The sequence below is a fragment of the Anastrepha ludens genome, chromosome 6 (genome assembly GCF_028408465.1).
Source record: "Anastrepha ludens isolate Willacy chromosome 6, idAnaLude1.1, whole genome shotgun sequence".
Lineage (NCBI taxonomy): Eukaryota > Metazoa > Arthropoda > Insecta > Diptera > Tephritidae > Anastrepha > Anastrepha ludens.
In genome coordinates this window covers 105310850-105338046 of record NC_071502.1, presented here as the reverse complement: position 1 = coordinate 105338046, position 27197 = coordinate 105310850, and the positions used below count along the sequence as shown (strand labels likewise).

The 27197-nt window shown below is 31.8% G+C and overlaps 1 protein-coding gene across 1 annotated transcript; it reads right to left on the bottom strand.

Annotated features, from left to right (window-relative positions):
- Positions 1 to 9623: 9623 nt before the first annotated feature.
- Positions 9624 to 10833, bottom strand: LOC128866241 (attacin-A-like). The gene is made up of 2 exons (XM_054106819.1): positions 10430 to 10833; positions 9624 to 10353 (listed from the first exon to the last, which is right to left on the bottom strand). Exons 1-2 carry the CDS (start codon positions 10735 to 10737, stop codon positions 9762 to 9764), a joined length of 900 nt encoding a protein of 299 aa, XP_053962794.1. The 5' UTR covers positions 10738 to 10833; the 3' UTR covers positions 9624 to 9761.
- Between the last annotated feature and the right edge of the window lie 16364 nt (positions 10834 to 27197).

The window sequence follows — 27197 nt, the reverse complement described above, 5'->3', positions numbered from 1 at the left end:
AAACGCCATAACACGAACTGAATTGTAGCGCCTAATAGCAGATGCTTAAATACTGAGTGTTACGAGCAGCAGCGGCCACCAGCTGGACTAAACGGAAACGCTACTGCAAACGGTTAAGCTTTTCGGTGAGTTTTACCAGAGCATGTGCAGTTAGGTGAGGAAGAGCATTAATGCGAAATAACGGTTTTAGAGCGGAAACCATTATGAAGAGAGCGTAAGTTGCCGGGTGAGCGCGTGAGCGCGTGAGCGTAGATATGTAAGTGTGGGTGCATGGGAGCATGCCACAAAGAGCTTTTAAACAGCTGAGCGGTAAGTAAAAGTTTTAGGCATTTCTAACGGTTATTTTGGGACAAGCAAACAGCTGTTGTTATGAAGGAGAAATGAAAGTGTGAATAAGAAGGGAAATTTTTAGAGGAGCAAATTTTGTGAATAGAAAGTGGGAAGAACCCGACTAGAAATTTTGGTAAAGCGGTGATTAGGCGCAAATAAGGCAGACCGCATTCCACTTTGCGCCTCATAAGGCAGCCAAACTAGGCCCAAGTCCCGAAAGTAACGCCACACATCTACCTCATTAGGCGCAGGTTCGAAAAACCGAACATCGGTAATACTCCGGATGCCCTTCTACAAATCAGTTAAGGATTCCAATTTATGCCTAAGTGAGACACTGCCACAGATTTTCGTGACCACAACCAAATTTGGTATTGTTCTTTGAATTGATGAAAAAGTTTATGGCGATGATTGTCTATCTCGTGCCAGAGTTCATGAGTTGTTTACACGTTTTAGAGATGGTTGCGAGGACATAATTGGCAATGAACATACCGGCTGCCTTCCTTTACAACATTGTAACTGGTGACGAAACGTAGTGTTTCCAACATGAGCCTGAAAGTAAGCGTCAAAGTGTGGAATGGAAGGCCCCAGATGAGCCACCACCCAAAAAACCGCATTTGGAGAAGTCAAAACTCAAGATTCTCATTTGTTTTTACGATTCCAAGGGAATTGTAAGTTCCACAATGAGTTTGTGCCAACGGGCCAAACCTGCAATGCAATTTTCTATCTTGGCGTTTGTTGCATCGCATTCGTCGAACTCGCCCTGAATACCGCGAAGGAGGAAGCTAGCGGTTATTGCATGATAATGCACCATCTCATCGATCCACTTTTGTGACTGATTTTTTGACTAAAAATCGCATTTTAACCATCAATCCCTCATCGTATTCTCCTGATATGGCTCCCTGTGACTTCTACGTATTCGGAAAATTGCATTTTGGCCATGAAAGGAAAACATTTTGGGTCCGTAGAGGCCATCCAAAAGTCTTGTACCGACATCCAGAAGGACATTACGGTCAATGACCTGAAACACTCTTAGGAAAAGCCTTTAGATCGCGCAAAACAGGGTATCGAGGCTGGAGGAGACTATTTTGAATAAATAAACTCGAAGTTATCAGAACAAAGCTCCTGTCGTTTCTATTTTAGTTCTGTCTTGTTTTTTTAATTTGGACTTCACCTTGAGATATATTTTTCAAGGAAATTTTCGAGTGAAATTTTTTAGTCAACAAGCACAGATACGCATGCATATACAGTGGGTTGTCAAATTATTAGGGTCAATAATATTTTTTTAACATTTTTGTGCTTTGGGCACACTTCAGCCCCGTGTTAAGTGGTAAAAGTGCTGCTGTAATTTCTTATTTATTGTATATCGTTAGTGATGTTTTTGTTACTAAAATTTAAATAAAAAAATATGTTTTTACAAAATAAAGTTTTAATAATATAAAACAGTTCATTTCTGAAATAATATCAGTACCGTAAGAAATAATAAATATGCAGCGCACTGTTAAAATTGATTTATAGAAAGGTGGCGCAAGATTAATCATCCAATTTTAGTTCTGAATAACGTTTTTACTCGCTCCAACTCTCTTTCTTTGTCTTGTCCCCATTTCGTCAGGTGCCTCTATCCTGCGTCCTCACATTATCAAAGTGCTGCTTTCTTATGTCCCTTTGTATCGTATTTAGCCAGGTCGATTGCAGTCTCCCTCTAGTTCTTGTTGGCTCAGTTATGCGCATGGCGAATTTGACGATGTGGTCTTCGTCTCTACGCACTACGCGTTCGTACCATCTTAGCCTGCCTTCTCTCATTTTCTCCATGATTAGTGCAATTTTCATATCTTCTCGTATCTTCATGTTTTCACTGTGTCCACGCGCGTTATACCTGTTGCCCAGCGAGGAATTTTCATTTCTAGCCACGTCCATCTTTTGGTTCTGCTTAGCTTGCGTTGCTCATACTTCCGACCTCGTATAGATTTACTGGTCTCACGCAGGTTTTGTTAAGAGATGAAAATCTTTATTTTGCCTCTTAGGCACTCCATTGGTTGTGTGTTACTATGCTGCAGCAGTCTAGTTCACAAGTGTCAAATACGACTGACTTACGACGCCATTTGCAAAAAATATAGATCTTCCGATAGAGTGATTATTTTTGCGCCAGGATTATTTACTTAGTACTAATCAGTTACCTAGTGAAATTTCCTGTCTCCTTATGGGCTTTATATGTCTGAGCCTCATTTTCTGTTTTCGCCTTGGAAAACTTTCACAGGTTTTGTATGTATTAGGTTTTTTCCAAGGGTCAAGGTCAAGCTAAGATAAAACTGGAGTCTTGTATCATGAAAAAACCTGACAACGCTTAAGTTATATTAGTAAAACTCTTGTGTATTAGTCTCGTCTCACAGTTCACTCAGCTTCTTATTATTCTGACGGGGTGTTTTACCATTTCGCTGATAAATTCCTTGTACCTTTCCTTTACCTGGGCATCATTTCGATACATTCAGAAAAGGTATTCCTGAAAAAGTATTTGTTTTTTTTAATTTTGAATGCTGTTATTTAAATTGGTGTAAAAACGCAATAATAGCGCACACTGACGATATTTCAGTCCTTATCAGCCAGTGTCACAAGCCCAGGCCCAATCATTTTTCTTCAATGCGTCAGCCAACTAAGATTTTTCATGAATCCAAATTAATTTTTATGTATTACTTTAACTATTAATTCGGAAACACCTGAAAGACTGCAATACTGTAAGAGCAGTGAAAAAATTCTTCTAAAGGAAGGTGGGTTTGTCTAACATCCAAAAATAGCTGGACCGGATACAGGGAAGTTTAATACCAATTAAGAAGTTTTTTATAGGACATATTTTTTACGGAAGAGGAGGTTTAAAATGCCTAATTCATCAGCAAAGCTGGCATCGCAGCAGTGGTATGTTATAGGACTGAAAAACTCCCCCTCGTTTGGAAGGATCGTCCCCGCTAGAAAGGCTTTCCGCAGTGCGGAGGGGGAAGTTGATGAAGACACGGATTATACGAGGTGTGTTCAAAAAGTATTGCGAACTTTGTGCTTTTCAAAAATATTTATTTATTCATTAATATCTATTTTGTCCCCTTCAAAGTAATCCCCATGAGATATTATGCACTTGGGCCAACGTTTTTTGCGATCTTCAAAGCACTTAAAAAAATCATTTTTTTTTTTTATCTCGTTCAACTCCTCCTTCGATGCCGTCTTTATCTCGTCAAGCGTAGCGTAGCGTCGCCTCTTCAGTTTCGAGCACAAGAAAAAGTCACAGAGGGCCTGATCTGGGGAATACGGTGGCTGTGGCATCATTAGTGTGTTGTTTTTAGCCAAAAAGTCGCGCACAAGCAACGATGTGTGAGCAGGGGCGTTATTGTGATGCAAGAGCCAATTTTTGTTCTTTCACAAATCCGGGGGTTTCTGGGAGATTGCTTCGCGCAAATTGCGCATAACTGGCAGGTAATATTTCTCATTGAACATTTTACCCTGTGGCAAGAACTCATGATGCACAACGCCCCTGCAATCGAAGAAAACGGTAAGCAAAACTTTTACTTCGACCGAACTTGGCGCGCTTTTATTGGTCTTGGTTCGTGCCGCAGCTTCAATTGAGATGATTGAGCTTTGGTGTCCACGTGATAACCATAAACCCACGATTTGTCATCAGTTATGCCCCTCTGCAGCTAATTTGTGTCGTCGCGGACAGAGTCCAACATCTGATTAGCAATGTTCATGCGATGCTGCTTTTGGTCGAATTGAGCAGTTTTGGTACGAATTTTGCGGCGACCCGTCTCATGCCCAAATCATTGAAAAAAATTGAATGACACGAGCCATTCGATATGTCTAGGTCCTCAACAACTTCTCTAACGCTGATTCGACGATTGGCCAATACCACTTTCTTGACTTCATCAATTTGTTCGTCTGTTGTTGAAATGCTCGGGCGTCCGACACGCTTTTCGTCGTTGACATATTTAATTTTATCAGGGTGGCTGATGAAAGCCGCTACCAAAAAAAAATTGAATAACTTTTTTTCTTTTTAAGTTATCTGTTCCATTTTTGTTTTAATTTGCAGATTGATCTTTAAAATTTATTAAAATGGATAACTGGGACACGCAAACAAGAATTTGGATAGTCCGCCGCTATCACGCAATGGAGTCCGTAGTTTTGGTACAGAGAGAGTACAGGCGGATGTTTGGCGGCGATCCCCCGAGCAGATGGACCATAATGAGACTGGTGAATAATTTTGCTGAGCAAGGAACAGTCGCAAGAAGGCCTTATCATCGAAACCCACCAGTTCGGACGGAGGAAACGATCGCTGCTGTAGCTGCAGCTATACAAAGCAATCCAAGCGTTTCAACAAGAAGCTTATCTGCTCAACTTGGTGTCAGCCGACAGTCTTTGCAAACAATAATGCACAAAGATTTAGACTTATTTCCGTACAAAATTCAAATGGTTAACAAACTGAATGCAGCAGTCTTGCCGATTCGCTTGGAATTTTGCCAGAAGATCCTGCAAATGGTGGAAGAAGACCAAAACATGTTAAACTGCCTTTTCATGTCTGATGAGGCCCATTTCGATTTAAACGGCAATGTGAACAAACAAAATTGTCGAATATGGAGTACTTCTAACCCACAGATACTCCACGAGACGGAATTGCATCCTCTTCGCGTGACAGTGTGGTGTGCGGTTTCTTCACGCTGTATTGTCGGGCCTTATTTTTTTGAAGAAAATGGTCACACCGTTACGGTTACTGGAGACCGTTATTTGAAAATGCTGAAAGAATTTTTCTACCCAGAACTACGCCGAAAGAGAATTCCTTTCAACTCTGTGCGGTTTCAACAAGATGGGGCAACGTCTCACATAGCCCAGACTGTTATGACAGAGTTGCGACGAAAATTTCCCAATAAACTGATTTCAAGAAACTCCGAATTTCGTTGGCCCCCCAGGTCGCCTGACCTTACTGCACCTGACTTTTTCTTGTGGGGTTTATGTAAACAAGAAGTTTATAAAACAAAGCCAACAAATTTGGATGAACTAAAACAATCCATTCGGGCAACAATTGCGGCTATTCCTGTCGCAACTCTCAAAGCAGCAATGAACAACTTTTTACTAAGATGCCGCACTTGTGTCAACGAGCATGGGGGGCATTTAAATTCAATTATTTTTAAAACTAGTTAAGCTACATTTAATAAAATTTAATGACCTTCAACTTGAAAAAAAAATAAATGAATTCCATACACTAAAAAAAAGTTATTTGAGTTTCTTAATGTAGCAAAATTCATCAGCCACCCTGTATGAGCGTGGAAAATCATTTATACTGAAATTGACATTCATGACGAAAATCTCAGATAAGCAGAAGCGAGGTGTCGAAACGCAGCAATGAACCAAAGCAGCCAAGGAAATGAGCCTCAACATAGAAACGTTCTCTAGTGGTGACGAATATACTAAACTGACAAGAACCCACAAATAAACACAAACAAAAAATAAAATATGAAGAGGATGATGCCAAGTAGATACAACTTTTAGCAGACCGTATCAGTAGTACTGTGCCGAATGTAGAGCTTGGTGCTCAAACCCCCTCCGAAAGAATTGTTTTACGATAGTACCCCAATAGATACAGTGTTGCAGAACCAATATGACGGAAGGTGGGAGCAGCCCTGACTATATTCAGCAGGAATTCGAAGCACTTTTAACCATTAAGAAATCCTTAAAAAAACTCCTCATAAAAAGCCAAATTGTCTTTCGGAGTCGGCTTAAAAATGTAGGTCCGTCCATTTGTAAAATAACAGCAAGACGCACGCCACAACTAGGAGGAGAAGCTCGGCTAAGCACCTAACATAAGTGTACGCGCCATTTATTTATTCATTTTTTTAACTATTGACTGGCGAACTCCAACAAATGCTCATTTCAGCACGGTTCGTGAATAAGAGGTTTGATCGAACTATAACGATTTGTTTTTCCATAGGTACGGAGGTCGGTACAACCGAATGGGTAGGTGCGTACAGGTTCGGAACGTCGGACATGAAATCCTACTGTTCGTAACACAAATAATTATACAGGAGCCTGGTTTATGGAATTGTTTGACGCTAACGCTTTCTTTAATATGTAATCAAAATATTTTATTTAAGCTTTCATATGCGCCTTAATTTAGTTGTAAATTTTAGGTACCATTATCCACGCTTTGCTTTGTCTTTGATACCAGCGAAATTTATGTCACAAAAGTTAGGATCCATCCATATCCATCTTGCTATACGGCTGTGAAGTATGGGCGGACACACTCAAATCAGAATGTCGTCGGAAGATTCTTGCCAAGGCCCAAAGAACTGCTGCCCTCCGCGTTGCCTCAGCTTACCGCACGGTATCGGAAGCAGCAGTACTTATCATTAGCGGTACGATACCCATAGATCTCCTAGCGAGGGAACGAAAAGAACTATGGGACCTCAAAAAGAGCGAGACAAATGACACAGACGACCACACATGCGACCGCACAAATACCAGAAGGCAACAAGCTCGAGCACGCACACTCCAAATATGGCAAGAGCGCTGGGCGTCAGAGGCGAAAGGAAAATGGACAAAGAGACTGATACCAAACATAGATAAATGGTATGACAGGAAATTCGGTGAGGTGAACTATTACATCACCCAGATGCTATCTGGACATGGGTACTTTTATAAATACCTCAACAAAATAGGGAAAGCAGAAACTGCTGAATGCATCTACGGAGATGCACCCATTGACGATGCTGATCACACATTTTTCAAATGTGAGAGGTGGACATCAGAGCGCAAAGCAATAGAAGATAGGCTAGGCCCCTTAAAAGCAGACAACATCATCCAAAAAATGGTCGAAAGCGCAGAAAGCTGGCAATTTATTGACACGTACGTGGAGCGCATCCTACGTGCCAAGAAATTTGACATGGATAGAGATGATCAATATACATACATCCATCCTACCTGAGTAGAAGATGAGCCGATAGCGTGATGCTGGCTCCAAAATTGGCGACCCTGGACGCAGGGGGAGTAGAAAAGGCTTCTTTCTGAACAGAACGCCTACTTGGATCTCCTCTGCCTACGATGAAATACTACCGTAGTCCCGGGGCAGAGGAAACATCCGGGAAGGAATGGGGAGGGATTGTTTTAGTGGCTACACCATTCGACGCAGTAGACGACGGTTACTGTAAGTGCGAAGGCATTTTGAACCCTACCTCACCGCCAAAAAAAAAAAAAAAAAAAAAAAAAAAAAAAAAAAAAAAAAAAAAAAAAGTTAGGATACAGCAAGCAATTGTTCCGTTAGCACAACATTTATTTTTACGAATTGATTAAAAATAATTCAAGTGAGTATAAAAATTTAGGGAAGTACGTTTTGTATTAATTTTTGCGACATTTTTAGTAATGGCACCAAAAGGAAAAGATCTTTCTGATGATTTAAAAAAACTGATTATAAAATATCACACGGAACATAAATCATTACGAGAAATCGGTCGTTTGATAGATAGGAGTTTTGCTACAGTTCAAAAGATTGTGAATAAATATAAATGTGCGAGAAGCACCACTAATAAAGAGCGTTGTGGGCGTCCGCTGCTCTTAAGTCCCAGAGAAAAAAGCTTCGTCGTACGGAAAATCAGGACAAACCGCAAAATAAGTGCCCCCAAATTGAAATCTGAAGTTGAAAATGAGACTGGAAAATAATTTAGCACCCAAACTATTCTCCTGGTTTTGCATGGTGCTGGTTATCATGGGCGCAATGTTAGGAAAAAGCCCTTGGTGAGTAGTGTCAATCGGAGTGAACGGATTTCATTCGCAAAAGATCATGAAAAATATGGCCAAGTCATATTTTCTGATGAGTGTAAGTTCAGTATCTGTGGATCTGATGGCCGTGAAAAAGTTTGGAGAAAAGTTAACGTGGAATTGGATCCAAACAATATGACCAGCACTGTGAAGCATAGAGGGGCTCTGTGATGGTTTGGTGATGTATGGCTGCGAACGGGGTTGGAAACTTGGTATTTATCGAAAATATTATGGACCGATATGGTTATTTAAATATTTTGAAAAATATTTAAAAAAAGCGCTACGAAATCGGGCCTTGCAGCAACGTTTATCTTCCAGCAGGATAATGACCCCAAGCACACATCCAACATTGTACGAGAGTGGCTGTTATACAATGTGCGAAAACAGCTGAAACACCCCCACAGTCCCCGGATACCAACCCAATCGAACATTTATGGGAACATTTAAAGCGGCAAATACGTAAACATCCCAATAGAAATAAGGAACAACTGAAAAACGTCCTTCAAGGGGAATGGAATAAAATACCACCAGCTGTAACTGAAAACTTGGTGAAGTCAATTCCTTCACGTCTTAGAGCGATTGTAAAGTCTAATGGTGATCCTACCAAATACCAGGATTCGATTTTAATTATGTTTTTGATTTCACAAATTAATGATATGCTGAACTACTATAAATACTTACTTTTCAGACACGAATTTTTATAAAGTTTAATATAACAAACTATAATTTTGTTCCTTTTTAAAATGTTGTCATTATTTGAATTAAATATAATTTTTGTATTTCATTCATGTAAATAAAAAACAAATTTGTTATAACTTAGGTTATTTGAAGCAATCGATTGGGAGAAAATTGAAATCGTGTCCGGTGTATATTACTTCTGTTACTAACTGTAAATGATCGGAAAATTTTGTTCTAATAACAAATAGAAAGAGGAGCTCGGCCAAGCACCCAAAAAGTAAAATAAATACATCAACTTCGACTGAGGCTCTATTTAGATCCATATCGGGTTTTAAATTAGGTCTATCTAGGTCAAATGTCCTATAAAGAGGTCAATGGGCGACCACATACTTGGATGGTATCTCACCCAGAGCCGCTGCCTTTTATAGAATGTTTTAACACCTGCAGAGCATAAGCTGGAGCTAGCCCAAAATCTTAGGTAATGGAGTTAATGAAGAACTCGCACTCCCAGTGGAGGAGCGATGGAATCGATGTATCAGAAGTTAAGCATTAGGGAAAGCGATAAAGCGATTAAAAAACAATAAAACGATAGGAGCGCAGAGACTGTAGGCTCAGAAATTAAAATTAAATTCAACAACTTCTAAGAAGAAAAAGGGTCACTGGAGGCTAAGTCAGACCGCCTAATAAATAGTGCAGTCCGTCTAATAAATAGCATGAGAATGCGCCTATTCTCTAGACCAATCTAAACCTTCTTAGTGTGGCGTATACGTTTTTATCAAGCGACGTTTTTGAAGAACAAAAACTTATCATGAAATAAGTGATAAGATCTCATATTCCATTTTCGGTTAAAACTTCTTTTTATTTAAATAAGCACCAATAAGAGTGATAATAAGTAATATAAATAATAATCTGATTTTAATTTCAATTCAATAAATGGCGTCTTAAGATCACATCTCTCTCCCGCCATTCCCTTAGCCCCAATGGTGTGATAGTCCCAAGCCAGTATTAAAGTCGTTCCTGCCGCTGAGCGGCCCATTCAGCCAACGTGAACCGCCAGCATTGAAATCCAAACTAGTTTGACGATCAGCTGAGGTAAACAGATTGGAACTAGCGCCATAATTAAATTTCGTTCCGAAATCATGAACCTTTGACAGACCCAAATTGGCCGCATGACCATTTGTATGAGCCCAATTGAGATTGCCACCTGTTTCGCGGAAAGTCGGACCAAAATCAAAGGACTTCTTCGTATCAAACACGTTGGCACCCACGCTATGTGCGCCATTATTGAAGAGTGTAGCATGAGCGGACTTCGTTAGACTATCACTAAAACCGGGTATAGTCTCCTTGGCAATAGCTATGCCATGACCGCCAGCATTGTTCAAAGCCAACGAGCCACCCTTCTTCTCAAACTCGAAACCATTTGCCAGTTTTGTGTTCGCCTTAAAGACGGAGGCATCCAAACGATTGTTATCATTTAGAAAAACATTAGCACTTGCACTCTTGGTCAGCGTATCACTGATGCCGGGCGTATGCTCCTTAGCAATGGCGACGCCAAGTCCCTTGCTGTAAATAGGAAAATAGAGAAATACATAGAGAAACGCTGAACAATATACGAAAAATCTCAACGCCCACTACTTACACATTGGCCGCCAAACTGCCGCCAGTAGTCACCGGTCCGCCTTTGGTGTTGCCCGTAGCAAAAGCACTGCCAATCACATTGGCATCGGGTGTGCCTAGGCCTTTAGCGATCTCCAACTTTACATCTTGTCCGCCATTAGGGTTCGTAGCAACAGCGCCGCCGGTAACCACATTGCGACGCACACGTATGGGACGTGGTGGTGGCTGTGGACGAACTGTAGGCGGGTTTGGATAGCGTCCTGGTGCTGCGGTGACACATACCATGATGGTCAAGGCGACAGCCAAAGTGGTGAAAAGTTGTAGTTTCATAATTGTGGTTATTGTTTTTTTAATTTTAATTAATTGTTTTCAAAAACGCTATTCGCTATTCACTTTTCGCAGGCTGGTTGAGTTGTGATGCCAGTGGAGAACACCTCGGCGGCTTTTATTGTACGGGTACGCTTTAGCTAGTAGTCTTATCGCCAAGGCGGGTATTCACAAGCGCATCAGAGTAGTGATTCCTCTATCTTGTTTTTTTTTTTGCAATTTTTATTAAAGCTACATACTTTATTTACAGCTGGTAGGAGATACATTTTCTTATCAGCAGCGAGAAAAGCAGCAAGTGCTCTGAAGCGTTGTGTTTGTTGTTGTTTTTTTTGTTCGGTTATTGTCTTTGGTGCTTTATTGTATTTGGAATCCCCGGAATGTGATGAACCGTTTTTTGGCACGACTCACATCAATGAAGTGATATAATTATGATTCAGGCTATTGGCTGAGAAAAATACAAATACGAGTACCAACTGTTCGATGGGAGGGAAGCCCAATACTGGCTGATATACATACATACATGTATGCTTGCATGTATGTATATTAAGATGGCTCAAATTAAAAAATGTTTTTTCTTCATAATACCCCTAAATTTGTTCATGAGTCTCTTATAATTATTTTTTTATTTTTATTTTTTTTTTTTATTTTTTTTTTTTAATTTTCTTTTTATTATAATTTTTTTTTTGTTTTCAACCTCTAAATTGAATGTTAAATGAGTCTCCTACTATAATTTTTTTTTTTATTTCTTATTAAATATTTACCTGTGCCGCTTGCGCTTTAAAAATTACCATTAAATTTGCATAGAAAATCGTGAACTTTTTCTTAAATTTAGTATAAAATGTTTAGAGATCAATATTAATTATTGGCCTCTTTTAAATTCCCTTCACAAACGTGCAAAATTGATATCCTATTCCTTACTAAAAATAAGAAAAAAAATTTTATATATTTTATAGAGACCTTAAAAATCCCCAAAAATTAAAAAAAAAATATTAAAATTAAAAAAAATATTAAAATTGAAAAAGAAAAATATTAAAATTAAAATTAAAAAAAATTTTAACCTATTTTTTTTCTATACTTTTTTTTAATAAAAAGAATACGAATGTGGATGCCTTAGAACAAATTAAGGAGGTAGAAAACAAGAAAAAAAATTTTTTTGGGCCATCCTAATGTAGCAATACGTACACAACATAAAATTGAAGTTATTAAGAATCTTATCGAATCAAGTTTCTGGGATTTTTTTTTTCAAAAAGTAAAGAAGCAGTAACTTCTAAGAATTCGTAGCCAAAGAAACGAAGAACAAAGGGGATGCCCATAAATTTCTACAAACCTCAAGCAACTGGATTTATTACAAGATGTCTGTCCACTTCGAAGGATATTAAAGATTAAAGAATGAGATATTTCAACAGAGGCGGATGGTGGACTTAGAGATGTAAAGGATGATTAAATTTGAATGTGAACCACACCTTAACGTCAACGACACCGGTGGACTTCTTTTTTTGCGGCTATTTGGAAAGAAAAGGTGTACGTCGATAAGCCAGCAACAATTCAAGAGCTAAAGGATAAGATAATTCGGCACATTAACGGCATAGAACCTCAACTATGCCTCGGCGTCATCGAAAATTTAGTCATCGGATGGAGGTGTGCCGCAGAGGCCGCGGCTGCCATTTGGCCAATATTTTATTCTATACATAATTGAGCTATGCTAATATTATCATAATAAAAAGAAATGACAATAATTTCCAAAAAAAATTGTATTTTATTCAAAATCAACACCGGCCCTTAAAACTTAACCACCCCTTAGATAAGGAACTATTTGCACTTGGTGGTCTTTGGGGATATGCCGCCAAGGCCCCGGCGGTCATTTGGCCAATATTTTGTTCCATACGTAATTGAGCTATACCAATATTATCATAATAAAGAGAAATGACAATAATTTCTTCAAAAAATTGTGTTTTAGTCAGAATCAACACCAGCTCTTGAAACTTAACCACCCTTTATTTCGATAAGTCAGCACTTAAGAACCGTCCTCGTGCACGACCAGCGCTGAGTCAGACTTTTATGTTGCATATGCAGTGGTTGCCTTGCATTCCTTTGTTGTACGTGAAAGTAAGCAAATTTGTCGCTGTGCAAAAAAGTAATTAAAGCAAATGATTACCTACATCCACAGATTTCTCAAATGGCGGTCAAAAAATGTGACGAATTAAAGGCAGCCATTCCAAACCACAACTCGCGCCGGTCGACGCTTTACAGATGTGTTCAATGAGTGACTATTAAGGATTATGGATAGTACACCGTTACTTGTTGGTAATGGAATTTCGGTGGCAGCAAATATGCAAAGCTTTTAGCTTTTCGGACGTGTGTAGCCAGGGTGTATGAATTTAAGCTTCTAGAAAGCAGGGCAGTGGTAATATAAAGCAGATAGCAATAGGCGAAGGTACTGCTGACAGAACTAGAAATTATGTTGATTCGCACCGTGACTGGTTAAGCCACCCCCCACAAACAAGAGGTGTAAGCCTTTCTAATAAGGGAAGCTGCCTCAAACGTCTCGCTAATATTCTAATTTCACTTGTTATAGGCATCATGGAAATATTTTCTATGAAAGCCAAGCTGCAGGCTACCGGACGGGTTACAGGTTGCGGATGAAGAAGGACCTCTAGATGGAACCTCTCAGGTTAGCTGCGAATAAGTTAGAAATAACAAAAAAGCAGTCCCAGACAAGCAGCGGCTGCTGTATCAAACTGTAGTGGTGATGCGAAGTGGGCTCTACGTATACGCCTCTAATTAAAAAACATCTTATTCTTCTTGATTGGCGCGATAACCGCTTATGCAATTGGCCGAGTTTGACAAAGCGCGTCGGTCGTTTCTTTCTCGTGCTAACCGGCGCCAATTGGAGACACCAAGTGAATCCAAGGCCTTCTCCGTCTGATTTTTCCAACACAGAGGAGGCGTTCCACTTACTCTACTACCAGCAGCTGGTACTGCATCGAATACTTTCAGAGCCGGAGCGTTCGCATCCAATTCCGCATTTATATCCGTTTGATTTTTATTCGCTGCGTTATATCTTTGTCGTCGTAAAGTTCATACATCTCATCATTCCATCGCCTGCGACACTCGCCGTTGCTAACGTTCAAGGGTTCAAACTTCTTTCGCAGCATCCTTCTCTCAAACACTCAAAGGGACGCCTCATTGGATGTTGTCATCGTCCAAGCTTCATTGCTGGCCAGCATCTAAAGCTTTTCGCACTCACGTATTTGGGCCTCTCGTTTTTTCTTTTTGATAATACGTCTCTCTTCCTTTTTTAGCTCCCCTCCATGGCTCGCGTTGCACTCGATCGCAGCATGGTTCTATATATAACGTTCTTTCTTTGAGCGGCAGCATAACCTCGTCGTACCAACTGTTTTTTCGATCTCGCCTAAATCCCATTTCTTCTTCGGCGGCGGTACGTAAAGAATCTCCCCTTCTTTACTGCCTCATTGCTCGTCCATGCCGGAGTGTTGGGCAGTACTCTCCGAGCAGTAGCGAGAATCGAGTGGCGAATCTTCTAGCTGTTTGTTTTGATTGCAGCTTTTCGATGTCGAACGTTCTTTGCGTAGTTAGAAGTACTTTTCTTGCTGTACAGAGGCGTGTGCCCAATTTGGCTGCAACAAGGTAAGGATCCAAGTCGATGTTGGGTCCTCGGATCGTACGTTCATCTAAAACACTAAAAGCGTGTACTCCATCTATTGCAACATGATCGATATGAGTAGTATGTATATTCCGGACTACAGGACAATATCAAAAATGTTAAAATTTTAACATTTATTATCATTTTAACTCAAAAATTTAACATTTTTACCATTTAACTCATTTTTTTAACTTACAGTTACTCAAAATTTTAACATTTTTTAACATTTAACTCATTTTTTTAGCTTATATTATCTCAAAAAAAAGTTAAAAATTTTTAGTTGGGTCGATGAGTCCAACCTTAAATTATAGTTACTCGTAGTTAATATTTTTAAGATATTAAAGATATCTATTTTTGAAGTACTCGTAATCAATATTTAGGTTGGTACAGTTAAAATTTTGAGTTGGGTCGATTATTATTGATTGATATATTAATTTTAAATATTGATTACAAAATATTTAAAGTAATCTATTCAAAAAAAAAAAAAAACAAAAAAGGATACATTTATTTTTTAAAGTACCTTTCAAAAAAAAAACGATGAACTTGCAACAAAATTATTGTTACAATTCCAACTGCTTAACCAACTCATCTAAACCGTATACCCTGAATAATGTAATTATAGTTGAGTAGTATGTTTCACAGTTGATCTTATCAACATTGCTCACAATCTATAAATAGAATAAGCTTTATAAGTATTCACAGAGTGAACTGTGTAACAGAGTGAACTGTTTAACAGAGTCAATATGTTCACCCTATGAACTGAAAGCTTTTATAAAGCATAAAATATACTTGCAAGATAAGCACTGGTCTGCACAAGACCGAAGAATGAGGTACTGTTGAATACGTTCACTTTGTGAACCGTTGACGGAGTCAAAATGAGTCACAAACTGCAAGATAAGCACTGGTCCGCACAGGACCGAAGAATGAGGTACTGTTGAATACGAGTCACAAACAGCAAGATAAGCACTGGTCCGCACAGGACCGAAGAATGAGGTACTGTTGAATACGAGTCACAAACTGCAAGATAAGCACTGGTCTGCACAAGACCGAAGAATGAGGTACTGTTGAATACGAGTCACAAACTGCAAGATAAGCATAATATTTGATCTAGAATATTCAATTAAGCTTTTATACATCAACACATGTTTCGACTCTGTCGAAACCGTTTGACTTTGTCAAACATGGTTACAAGTGCAGTAAGTATTTAGCGTTAGAAGAGGGTGGACGCAAAAAAAAAAATTAAACTTCAAATTTGAACTCTTTGAAGTTCAAATTTATAAAATTTACCCAATATTGGTTCATAATTTAAATCTCTTATTAAATATGTTATTGGATTAGAAGGATAAATTTTACTAATATAAAATATTTCTCGAGTCCAATTATTTTTATATTTGTTTTCAAATTGTTTTTTATGTGATTGAATTCTTACTTTTTCTCCAATTTTAAAAACTGGTTTTTCTAAATTGTTTCTATTAATTTTAAAACAATTATCAAAAATTAATTGTTCATTTTTTTCATTTACTTCACAAGGTTTCATACCAATAGTTCTATGTACATCTTTGTAATTATATTCATATAATATTTTATCAATTACATCAATCCAATTAGTATTTTTCTGAATTTCAAATCGTATTTTTAGTTTTTCATTAATGGTTCTATTAAATCTTTCTACAATTGATGATTTCTTTTCACTAAATGTTTGATACATGTTAATATTGTATTTATCTAAAACTTCTTGGAAATGTTTATTTAAAAATTCTTTACCAGAATCTGTATGAAGTAATTTTGGTGCACAACCTGCTTTTTTAATAATATTTAAAAATGCTTCAGAAGTTGTTTTTCCATCTTTCTTTTTTAATGGTTCTATATAAGCAAATTTAGAAAATGTATCAATTACATTAAGCATATATTTGTATCCTCTATTAATTCTAACATTAATAATTAGTAAATCTGCTGCCCACCATTGATGGATTATATAAATATAGAAAAATATTAGATATAGTTTTTGATGAAAAAAATGAAAAATATAAAGATTTCCAAAATAAATGGAAATAATAAAAAATAAAAATCTTATTCAAACATTTTTTATATTGTAAAGAAAAATTCAAACATTTTTTTATATCTACCATCATTTGTTTCTTGTTCTTTGTCTATTACTAAAAATCCAAACTGTTCTTTCCAACATTGAATACACATATTTTTTAAAATATCATAATCAATATCATTACAATGGTCATTAAATATATGCTTCAGATTAGTCTTGTCTTGTTTAAATATAATTATATAGTTTGCATTATCTCTTATCAATTGTTTAGGAATTTTTGAATATGTTTGACATAAATAAAAACAAGAAATGTTATTGTGTCTACCATAAGCAAAATAATTGGAAATATTATCTTGCTGTTCTGTAGAGATATCATCAAATATTATTACAGAATATTGTTTAATATTTTCAGGTGTTGGTAAAGATTGAATTGATAAACATTTTATATCTTTAGATTCCAAATCATTTTTAACACACAATTTATTGAATTGAATTATCATATCTTCTAAAAATTTATATTTTTCTTGATAACAAGTTTTTGAACAAATTATTATATCAGAATAATAAATCTTTGATAATATATTTAATAATACATTTGTTTTTCCGCAATTACTTGGTCCACAAATAATTGCTCTAATAATATTCGGAAATATTTCATTTAATCTTTTTATTGGTTTATGAGTATCAAAATTTTGAATAGTTAATTTAATTTTATTATCTAATTTAGTAACTTTTAAATGACCATCCATAATTTAGAATTTTAGATAAATTTTTTTAATCTATTAATATAATTAATTACATATTTATTTCAATTAATTTTTAATTAATTTTAATTTTATAAAAATTTAAAAAAACAAGTCAAACATGCATCACTTGATTTGTTAGTGGATTATATGAATAACTATCATCACCAATAATTAAACAGTGAACGACTGTATTTGATGGAAAATCTTCTGTCCATTTAAATTCAATTTTAATATCAATAGCAGCCTCTTTAATTACCTCATTCTGTTTAGATGTATCAATGCATATTATTGGATACTCTTTTAAAAATGTATCATAATTAACTATTGGTAAATTATTTATACTAGAACCATAATATGAATTTTTAAAATCTAGAAACATATTATACAATGTATCAAATTTATTTTGATTAATAGATAGTTGCATATCATAGTTTGGATATCTATTTGTATTTAATTTAACTACAACATTTTCTAAATTACAATGGTCAAATTTACTATTGTCTTTATAATTATTCTGATTTCTTAATGTTTGAAATGCAATAAGAAAATATCTAGGTTTAGCACTAGATGATGTTATATTCCAGGTATAAGTCTTTACAGCTGGAATTGCAGTAGTACAATAATATCTCCAATTCCTAAAATACATTTGAAAATTTGTATTATTTGAAATATTTTTATTAATTTCATGATCAACTTCAACTGAAAATTTAACATGAGGCATTCTCCATATAATTTGATTAATATCAATAGAAAAAGTATGATCACTTAAACTACTATCAATAATTAAACAATTTGTATCATCATTTGATCTTATTAATTCTAATTTTTGATTAATTCTAAAAATGAAATTTTTGTAATCATCAAAAAACCCAATTAATATACAAAATGGAATGCTAACAGAAAAATAACCTTTCTTATTAAAAACATTACCTTTATTTACAATTTGCCAACCAGCATTATTTAATGGTAAATCATTAGAAAATGATGCTAAGCCTTTAATTGTTGTTGTTATTCCAGGATTTTCAATTTTATCAATTTCAACTGAATTAATAAAATATGTAATTTTACTAAATAGATTTATTATACCATTATTCACAAAATTTATTTTATCAGGATTAAGTTTATCTAATATTTTACCATCTTTATCTTTAGCAATAATTTGACCTCTAATATTAAGTAAACTTTTTGATGGTAACGTTTTAATGTCTTGATTATTAATATTTATTTCTATTGGTCTTCCATATTCATTTAATAGTGTAGAATTAGATGGCAAATGTTCATAAAAGTCATAAGATTCGATACCTTTTTCTTCTTTCATTTATTTAACTAAAAAATATTATTAAAAATTTACTAATATGTTTTGACTAGGTCGAAACCTATGTTTAAAATAATTGTAGTCTTGCATTTAATTGTCTTATCAAATTATAAAAAAACATTATTAATAGAATAATAATTAGTACCATTGAAATGTATTCATTTTGCATTATTTTATCTATTCCATTTGAAATAATAAAATCTATTTTTGATAATTGATTATTTTTACCAAAATTGTTTTTACAATTATTCATTTAATGCAATAGAAAAAATCCTAAATATTTTTAATATTTTTTTTTTTTGTTAATCTTTTTACATTCATTTTCAATTACCCTTTTTTGTGTATCTAAATATATTGCATAAAATATAAGAATTGCAATTACAATAAAAATTACAATAGAAATTAATTTTAATAAAGACGGATCCATTATGACACATCTACATCCTCCATTATATTTATTATTAGCATCAATTATGTATAACTGTGATATACAATTATTTTGATATGGAATAATATTAACACAAGTATTCATTTATTAACAATATTTTTTTTTATTTCATTTTACTTACACTTTTCAATAAATCTTTGAGTTTTTGTGTTGTAATTTTTTTATTTACTAGTCCAATCTTCATTGTTTTAGATTCTTCAATAGCTTTTTGTCTTTTAATAAAATTGTTCTTATATTTTTCAGCTAATGCAGCATTTTCTTTTTCAATGCTATTTATAAGGTTATTATGTTCTGATTCAAGAATATCATAATTTACTTGTAACTCATACATGTCATCATTTAATTTGCCAATAATTTCTTCATAACTCATTAAACTAAATTCTAATATAGCTTTCTCATTTAATAATTCATTTACTAATATTTTATTTGATTCTGAATGTAATTCAATATTATAATCTTTAATATTTTTAACACTTTTCATAATACAAACAGCATATTCATGCCATACATGATCATTATTTTTAAGTGCATCATTTAAACAGTGAACAAAACCACTTCTATTATTAAACTGAGACTTATGTTGCCTAATAAATTCTTGTGTTTGTTTAACCTCTTTTTCTATTTCTTCTTTATTTAATAGTTTTATACTAGATCCTCTTAATTTCAAGATAGGCACATCAGTATTTGTTTTAAATTCTTCAATTGTATGTATATTCGACATTTATTATATATTAATAAAAATTTTTAATATTTTTTTATATTGAAACACTAAGAAAAATATAATTATTTTAAAAAATTTTTTCATAAATAAATTAAAAATGAATAAAATGTATAAGAATATAACTAATTTATACGATCATCCAAGCCCTTCTACTAAAACTGTTTCACCACTTGTATCACTACAAGGGAAAACAAAAAGTTTTAGAAATTCAAAAAATATTCATATTCCAAAAAATGCTAATGAACTTAAACAAATTAGAGAAAGAAATTTAGCTATTAATTATTTAGAACAAGCTAGTACTTTAAAATTAACTAAAGTAAAATTTTGCGAGATTTTTTGGCCGCCGTAGCCGAATGGGTTGGTGCGTGATTACCATTCGGAATTCACCGAGAGGTCGTTAGTTCGAATCTCGGTGAAGGCAAAATTAATAAAAACATTTTTCTAATAGCGGTCGCCCCTCGGCAGGCAATGGCAAACCTCCGAGTGTATTTCTGCCATGAAAAAGCTCCTCATAAAAATATCTGCCGTTCGGAGTCGGCTTGAAACTGTAGGTCCCTCCATTTGTGGAACAACATCAAGACGCACACCACAAATAGGAGGAGGAGCTCGGCCAAACACCTAACAGAAGTGTACGCGCCAATTATTTATTTATTTTTTAAAATTTTGCGAACAAAATCATATTTCACGCGATTCTCTTAATAATGGACTTAAATTACTTGGTATTGAAATTATTGGCAAAAACACTAAAAATGAAGACAATTCTCGACAATTCTCGACAAAAGAAGACAATTCTCGACAGACTAAATCAAATAGTTTAACAGAGGGATTTTTAAAGAATGTAACTAAAATAAATAAGAAAAATAAAAACGAATTGTCTAATATTAATAAAAAAGTTGATGATGATATTTCAAGTTTACCTTCAGTTCATGATTAATAATTATCCAAATAAATAAATAAATACATCACATTTTCTATTATAATAAATGGTACGATATTATGGTAGTGGTATTATAAATAATCTTATAAATAATCTTCCATTTGAATTACATTCTCCAGGATATAATTATTTAGGACCTGGTACTAATCTTGAATTAAAACTTGAAAAAGATATATATTACATCCAATTAATAAATTAGATGAAGCAGCTAAAGAACATGATATTGCATATTCTAAAAGTAACGATATAAAGAAAAGACATGAAGCTGATAAAATTTTAGAAGATAAAGCATGGTCAAGAGTTTCAGCAAAAGATGGTAGTTTATCAGAAAAAGTAAATGCATATTTAACTACTAATGCTATGAAATTTAAAAGAAAAATGGGTATGGGTACTCACAATTCATCAACTGAAGAATTGATAAATGTTGACTCTGTTAACGGTTCACAAAGTGAATATAATAAAAATGAGAATAAAGATAAAATTTATTTTATTCCAAAATGTGGACGATACATTAAATATCCAATATCTCTAAATGAAGATCAACAAAAACAAGTTTATGATGCTATGAAAAATAAAACAGATATTACTATAAAATTAGAACCAATTCAATTACAAAGAACTAAAGAAAGTGTAATGAATGAAACATATTTACCATTAACTAGAAAACAAATTAATTCTATAAAAAAACATTTAGATAATAATAAAAAATAATAATAATAAAAATTATCTATGTCCCAGTTACAAAGTTTTAATAATGAAAAAATTGGTGGATTTTTACCAGCACTATTACCATTTATTCCAGCAATAGGAGCTGCAGTTACTGCAGGAACAACATTATATAGAGCATATAATGATAAAAAAACTAACGATAAATTATTATATTAGAAGAAAAAATTCGTCATAATAAAGCATTAGAAGAAAAAAATATAAAAGCTGGTAATGGTATGCTACTTAAAAAATCTGGTAATGGTATGTTACTTAAAAAAAATTTGATTTTGAATTAATTCCAATTAAACCATTAAGTAATTATGATTTAAAAAAATATGCTAGAAAATTTAATATAGCAAATTTTAGAGGTGTATTCATGAAAGATAGATTACCAAAAAAGATAAAAGATATAGAATGTGGAATAATAAATTTAGATAATAATAATGGTAATGGTACACACTGGGTAGCATATAAAAAATATAATAATCATATTTTTTACTATGATTCCTTTGCTATAAATAAATTACCAATATTAATAGAGAAATATTTCAAAACTAATGAAAATACTGTAATTTTTAATAATAATATTGATCAAGAAATAAATGAAATAATTTGTGGTCATCTATGTTTAAAATTTTTACTTAATTAAATAATGCCGACTATATCATTAGATGGAAATACCTCAATAATTTCATGTAATTTTGATGAACCAATAATTTTAGATAATAAACATGATTTTGAAATATGTTTGCTTAATTTTTCTACTTATAATTCTATACCGAATATATCTGAAAAATTAAAAAATAATATTTTACATTATATTTTCGAAGGAAATGATTCACAAGATAATTTACATACAATTAACAGTGTTAACAAAATAATTACATTCCCAACTGGTTCATATGAAATAAATGATATAAGCAATTTTATAAAAGAGAAAATAAAGGGTATTACTATTAAACCAAATATGACAACATTAAAAGTTGAAATTAAAAGTAATTATATTATTGATTTTACACAAAAAAATTCAATAGCTTCATTACTAGGATTTAGTGAACAAATTATTCAACCTAATACATTAGTATCATCTGATTTATCAGTAAATATTATGAATGTTAATTCTATTAGAATAAAATGTAATATTGTAGGAGGTAGTTATGAAAATAATAAACAAACAAATATTATTCATGAATTTTTTATTAATGATAAACCTGGTGAAAAAATAAATGAAATACCTAGAAATTTAATATACTATCCAGTAAATACAAATACTATTAGAAATATAACTATTTATATAGTTGATCAGGATAATAATTTAATTGATTTTAGAAAAGAAAAAATTAGTATAAGATTAAATATTAGAAATGTAAATTGATATTTTCGAAGAAAATAGTTAACAAAGTTAACATAAATTTAAAAAAAATGTTTGTTAATAAATTGGAAATAATGAGTGAAATTATGATTCTGCAGGAAACAGTTTCCGAAGGAAACATACCAAAACAAAGATTATATCATAAAATGGTAAATGGTGAAAGAATATGTTTGTCTATTATAGATGGTAAAAAAATATGTTTTTCATGTTTAGAAGAGAAACCTATTTCTAATTTTATTTCGAATAAGAGATATTGTAAAAACTGTTACAATCAAAAAATTGCATATTATAACTCATTACCATCAAGATTTGAAAGATTAAAGTGTGAATGTGGAATGTGGTATACAGTATCACATAAAAAACGTCATTGTAATTCTCAATTTCATATTAAATATATTAATAATAAAGAAAATAATTAACAATTTATTATGAAGTAACGAAATTAATTTCTAATTTACATCACACCACATCATATTTAATATTTAAATATTATTTATTGGCGATAATTCAAAATATTTAAAAAAAATTTTTCTATATAAATAAGGAAAAATTAAGTAAAAATATCAACCAAATAAAAATGAATCCATTTAATATTAAAGAATTGAAATCTAAAAATTTAAAAAATTTAAAAAAATATATTAGAGCAAATAAACATATTTTTCAATTGCCAAAATATTGGTATAATAAAAATAAAAATAGTTTATTAAACATAATAAGTGTTTTAATAGAAAAGCATAATAATGATGTTATTCAAAATATACTTCAAAATTTTGATGATTATGATTTTGATATTATTGATATTCAAGAAAAACAATTAAATGGTTCATGTTTTAACAATATGGTTGCTGATTTAGAGTTTACAAATAATGAAGAATTTAATATTAAAAGACATTTAGAATTAATAAAAAGAAATTGTTTCAAATATTTTTTCAAAGCTTTTAAAAAATATAGTAATTTTAAAGTGTCTTTAGCAACAGCGGTTAATATTGTGATTATTGATAAAAAAACTAATAAAATTAAAGAAAGTTATGAATATTGGTATAGATCAGAAATACATTATGTTAATAAATTAAACTATACAAAAGAATTTTATTTAATGATAGAGGAAATAAATAATAAATTCTCAGAAAAATGTACAAAAGGATCTACAGCTAGCTTTGTTAGAATAGTAAAAACACATATTAGTAGAGATAAGTCTCAAATTCTTGCTGGATCATATATTCCATTTACTAATAGAAATTGTGTTAATATTAAAAATACTGATAATAAATGTATTTTATATTGTATCTTATATTCTATTTATCAAGATGTGTTAAAAATTCATCCAGAAAGACCAACAAAATATAAAAAATATCTTGAAGATTTAGAAAATGATGATAAATTTAAAAATCTAAATTTAGAATTTCCATTTATAATTAATGAAGAAAATGTTAAAAAATTAGAAGATTATTTTAATATTACCATGAATTTTTATCATTATGATTCAGAAAAAAATGATGATGAATATTACCAAATTCAATTAATGTATAAAAGTAACTCTTTTCGTTATTTCGTTAATGGTTTGCCAAAAAAACATGTTAATATTATATATATAGAAGAAAATATTACAGAAGAAACATACAAATCTCACTTTGTACTACTTAAAAATTTATCTGGATTTTTAAGTGGTAAAATTCATCATCAGCATGAACATCTACATATTTGTAATAAATGTTTTAAACATTTTGAAAAATCTGATGAATTAGAAGAACATATAGAAACATGTTATTTATTAAAAGATGATAATAATATAATACAAAATATAAAGTTACCTAAAGAGGGTGAAAATATTTTAAAATATAAATCTATTGGAGCAGAACTATTTCATCCATATACTTTATATGCTGATTTTGAATGTACTTTGGAAAAAATTAATAAAAAAAAATCTGACAAATGTAAAAATACAATATTACTTCATGAACACATTCCAAATAGTTATGGTATTTATAACACTTATAACAAACAATATATTTCAAAGAATACTTCTAATAGAAAAGTGCTATTGAAATCATTCTTAGATAATTTAATAAAATATGCTAAAGATTATTATGAAGTAAGAAAATTGAATAATATAATTCAGGATAAAGAATCGATATTAAAGTTTGATAATACTAACAATTGTGAAATTTGTGATATTCCATTTTCTGAAGAAAATAAAAAATTTTGGGATCATGACCATGCAACTGGTAAATATAGAATGGCTTTATGTAATAAATGTAATCTAAAGTTAAAGATGCCAAAATTTTTACCAATTATTATTCATAATTTAAAAGGTTATGATTCAAAATTATTTCTAAAATATTTAGATGAATTTCATCCTGAAACTGAAACTAGTGTTCTAGCAACGAGTACTGAAAAATTTAAACAAATTAAAAAACCAGTTATTGTAGATGAAAATAAATATTTAAAATGTAAAAATGAAAAATGTAAATATCAATATAATTTAAAGACAAGAAACACTTGTCGTAATTGTAATTCAACAGATTTAGAATTATATACAGTTGCCGAAAAAATAGAATTAAGATTTATAGATTCAATGGAATTTATAAATACTTCATTAGATAAAGCTGTTAAAAATTTATTAGATGTTAATGATATATATTGTGTAACATGTAAGAAAATAAGAAATATAGATTATGTATCTTATAAAGTTGGTAAAAATACTGAGAATAAAATATATGCTTGTAGTATTTGTTCAGTTTGTAATACTAAAAATATAAAATATATTAATTTTGTTCATTTAGAAAACTTTAATAATATTTTTAAGGATTTATCATTAAAAGATAAATGTTATTTACTTAGAAAAGGCGTATATCCTTATGAATTTATTGACAATTATAAAAAATTTAATATAACAACACTTCCAGACTATAAAGATTTTAAGTCATCATTAAATGGAAATATTAATATTAATGATTATAAATTTGCAAATAAATTTTGGAAACATTTTAATTGTAAAACATTTAGAGACTATCATAACTGGTATTTGAAATTAGATGTTATACTTTTAAGTGATGTATTTGATAATTTTAGAAAAGAATGTTTTAAAAATTATAATTTAGATCCTATACATTATATAAGTTCACCACATTTAAGTAATTCATCTGCTTTAAAATTAACCAAACAAAAATTAGAATTATTAACAGATCAAGATATGTATGAATTTTATGAAAGTGGAACTAGAGGTGGAATATCACAAATTGCACATAACTATGCTAACGCTAATAATTGTTATTATTACGTTGACTCTGTCAACGGTTCACAGAGTGAACACGATGATATTGTAGAACAAGTTTATAAATTAAGTAAAGAGGAAGCTTCTCTTAAAGGTATATACGATTCTAAAAAATTAACAAGTTATATTTTATATTTAGATGCAAATAATTTATATGGATGGGCCATGTCACAAAAATTAAGTGTTGGTAATCATGAATGGTTAAATGAAGATGAAATTAAATATTTTTGTAATATTGATAATATTTTAAATAAAGATTTTGATGATGGTGATATTGGATATACATTAGAAGTTGATATAAGTATTCCTCCGGAATTACACAACTTTTATAATGATTATGCTCCAGCACCTCATCATTATGTTCCACAATTTGAAGATTTATCACCAAATCAAACAGACTTAATTAATAAAGGGATTGGTAGTAAACCAAATGATAAAATTAAAAAATTAATGTGTACGTTGTTACCAAAGAAAAATTATATAATTGATATAAGATTATTAAAAGAATATTTAAATAATGGTGTAATTTTAACTAAAATTCATAGAGGTATTAAATGTAGACAAGAAGCATGGTTAAAAAATTATATTGAAAAAAATACAACACTTAGAAAAGAAGCTAAAAACGATTTTGAAAAAGATTTTTTCAAACTTATGAATAATAGTGTATATGGTAAGCAAATGGAAAATGTTAGAAATAGACTTAATGTTAGAATAGTTAAAACTGAAAAAATTATGAGAAAACTAATAAGTAGAAATACATATCAATCAAGAAAAATAATAGATCATAATATGTGTGTAGTGTTTGGTAAAAATACAAATATTAAATTAAATAAACCTATCTTTGGAGGTCAAAATATTTTAGATTTATCAAAATTATTAATGTTTAAAATGTATGTACAACTTAAAACTAAATATGGTAATAGAATGAAATTATTAGGAACAGATACTGATTCATTTATTCTTTATTTTGAAGGTAAACATATTGATGATGATTTTGATATTTATTCTGAAATGAAAGATGATCTAGATAATTATGATACCAGTGATTATATAGATAATTTTCCAATTGAAGATTTAAAATCTAATATTAATAAAAAAGTACCAGGAAAATTTAAAGATGAATATAATGGAATACCAATTAGAGAATTTTGTGGACTTAGAAGTAAAATGTATGCATTTAAGACCGATGTTTGTGATAAAAAAGTTTGTAAAGGAATAAAGAAAAATAATATTA

Coding starts and splice junctions, on each gene's coding strand:
- LOC128866241 (XM_054106819.1), bottom strand. CDS start 10,737: ATGAAACTACAACTTTTCACCACTTTGGCTGTCGCCTTGACCATCATG. Junction 10,354..10,429: donor GGCAGTTTGGCGGCCAATGT/GTAAGTAGTGGG, acceptor TCCTATTTACAG/CAAGGGACTTGGCGTCGCCA.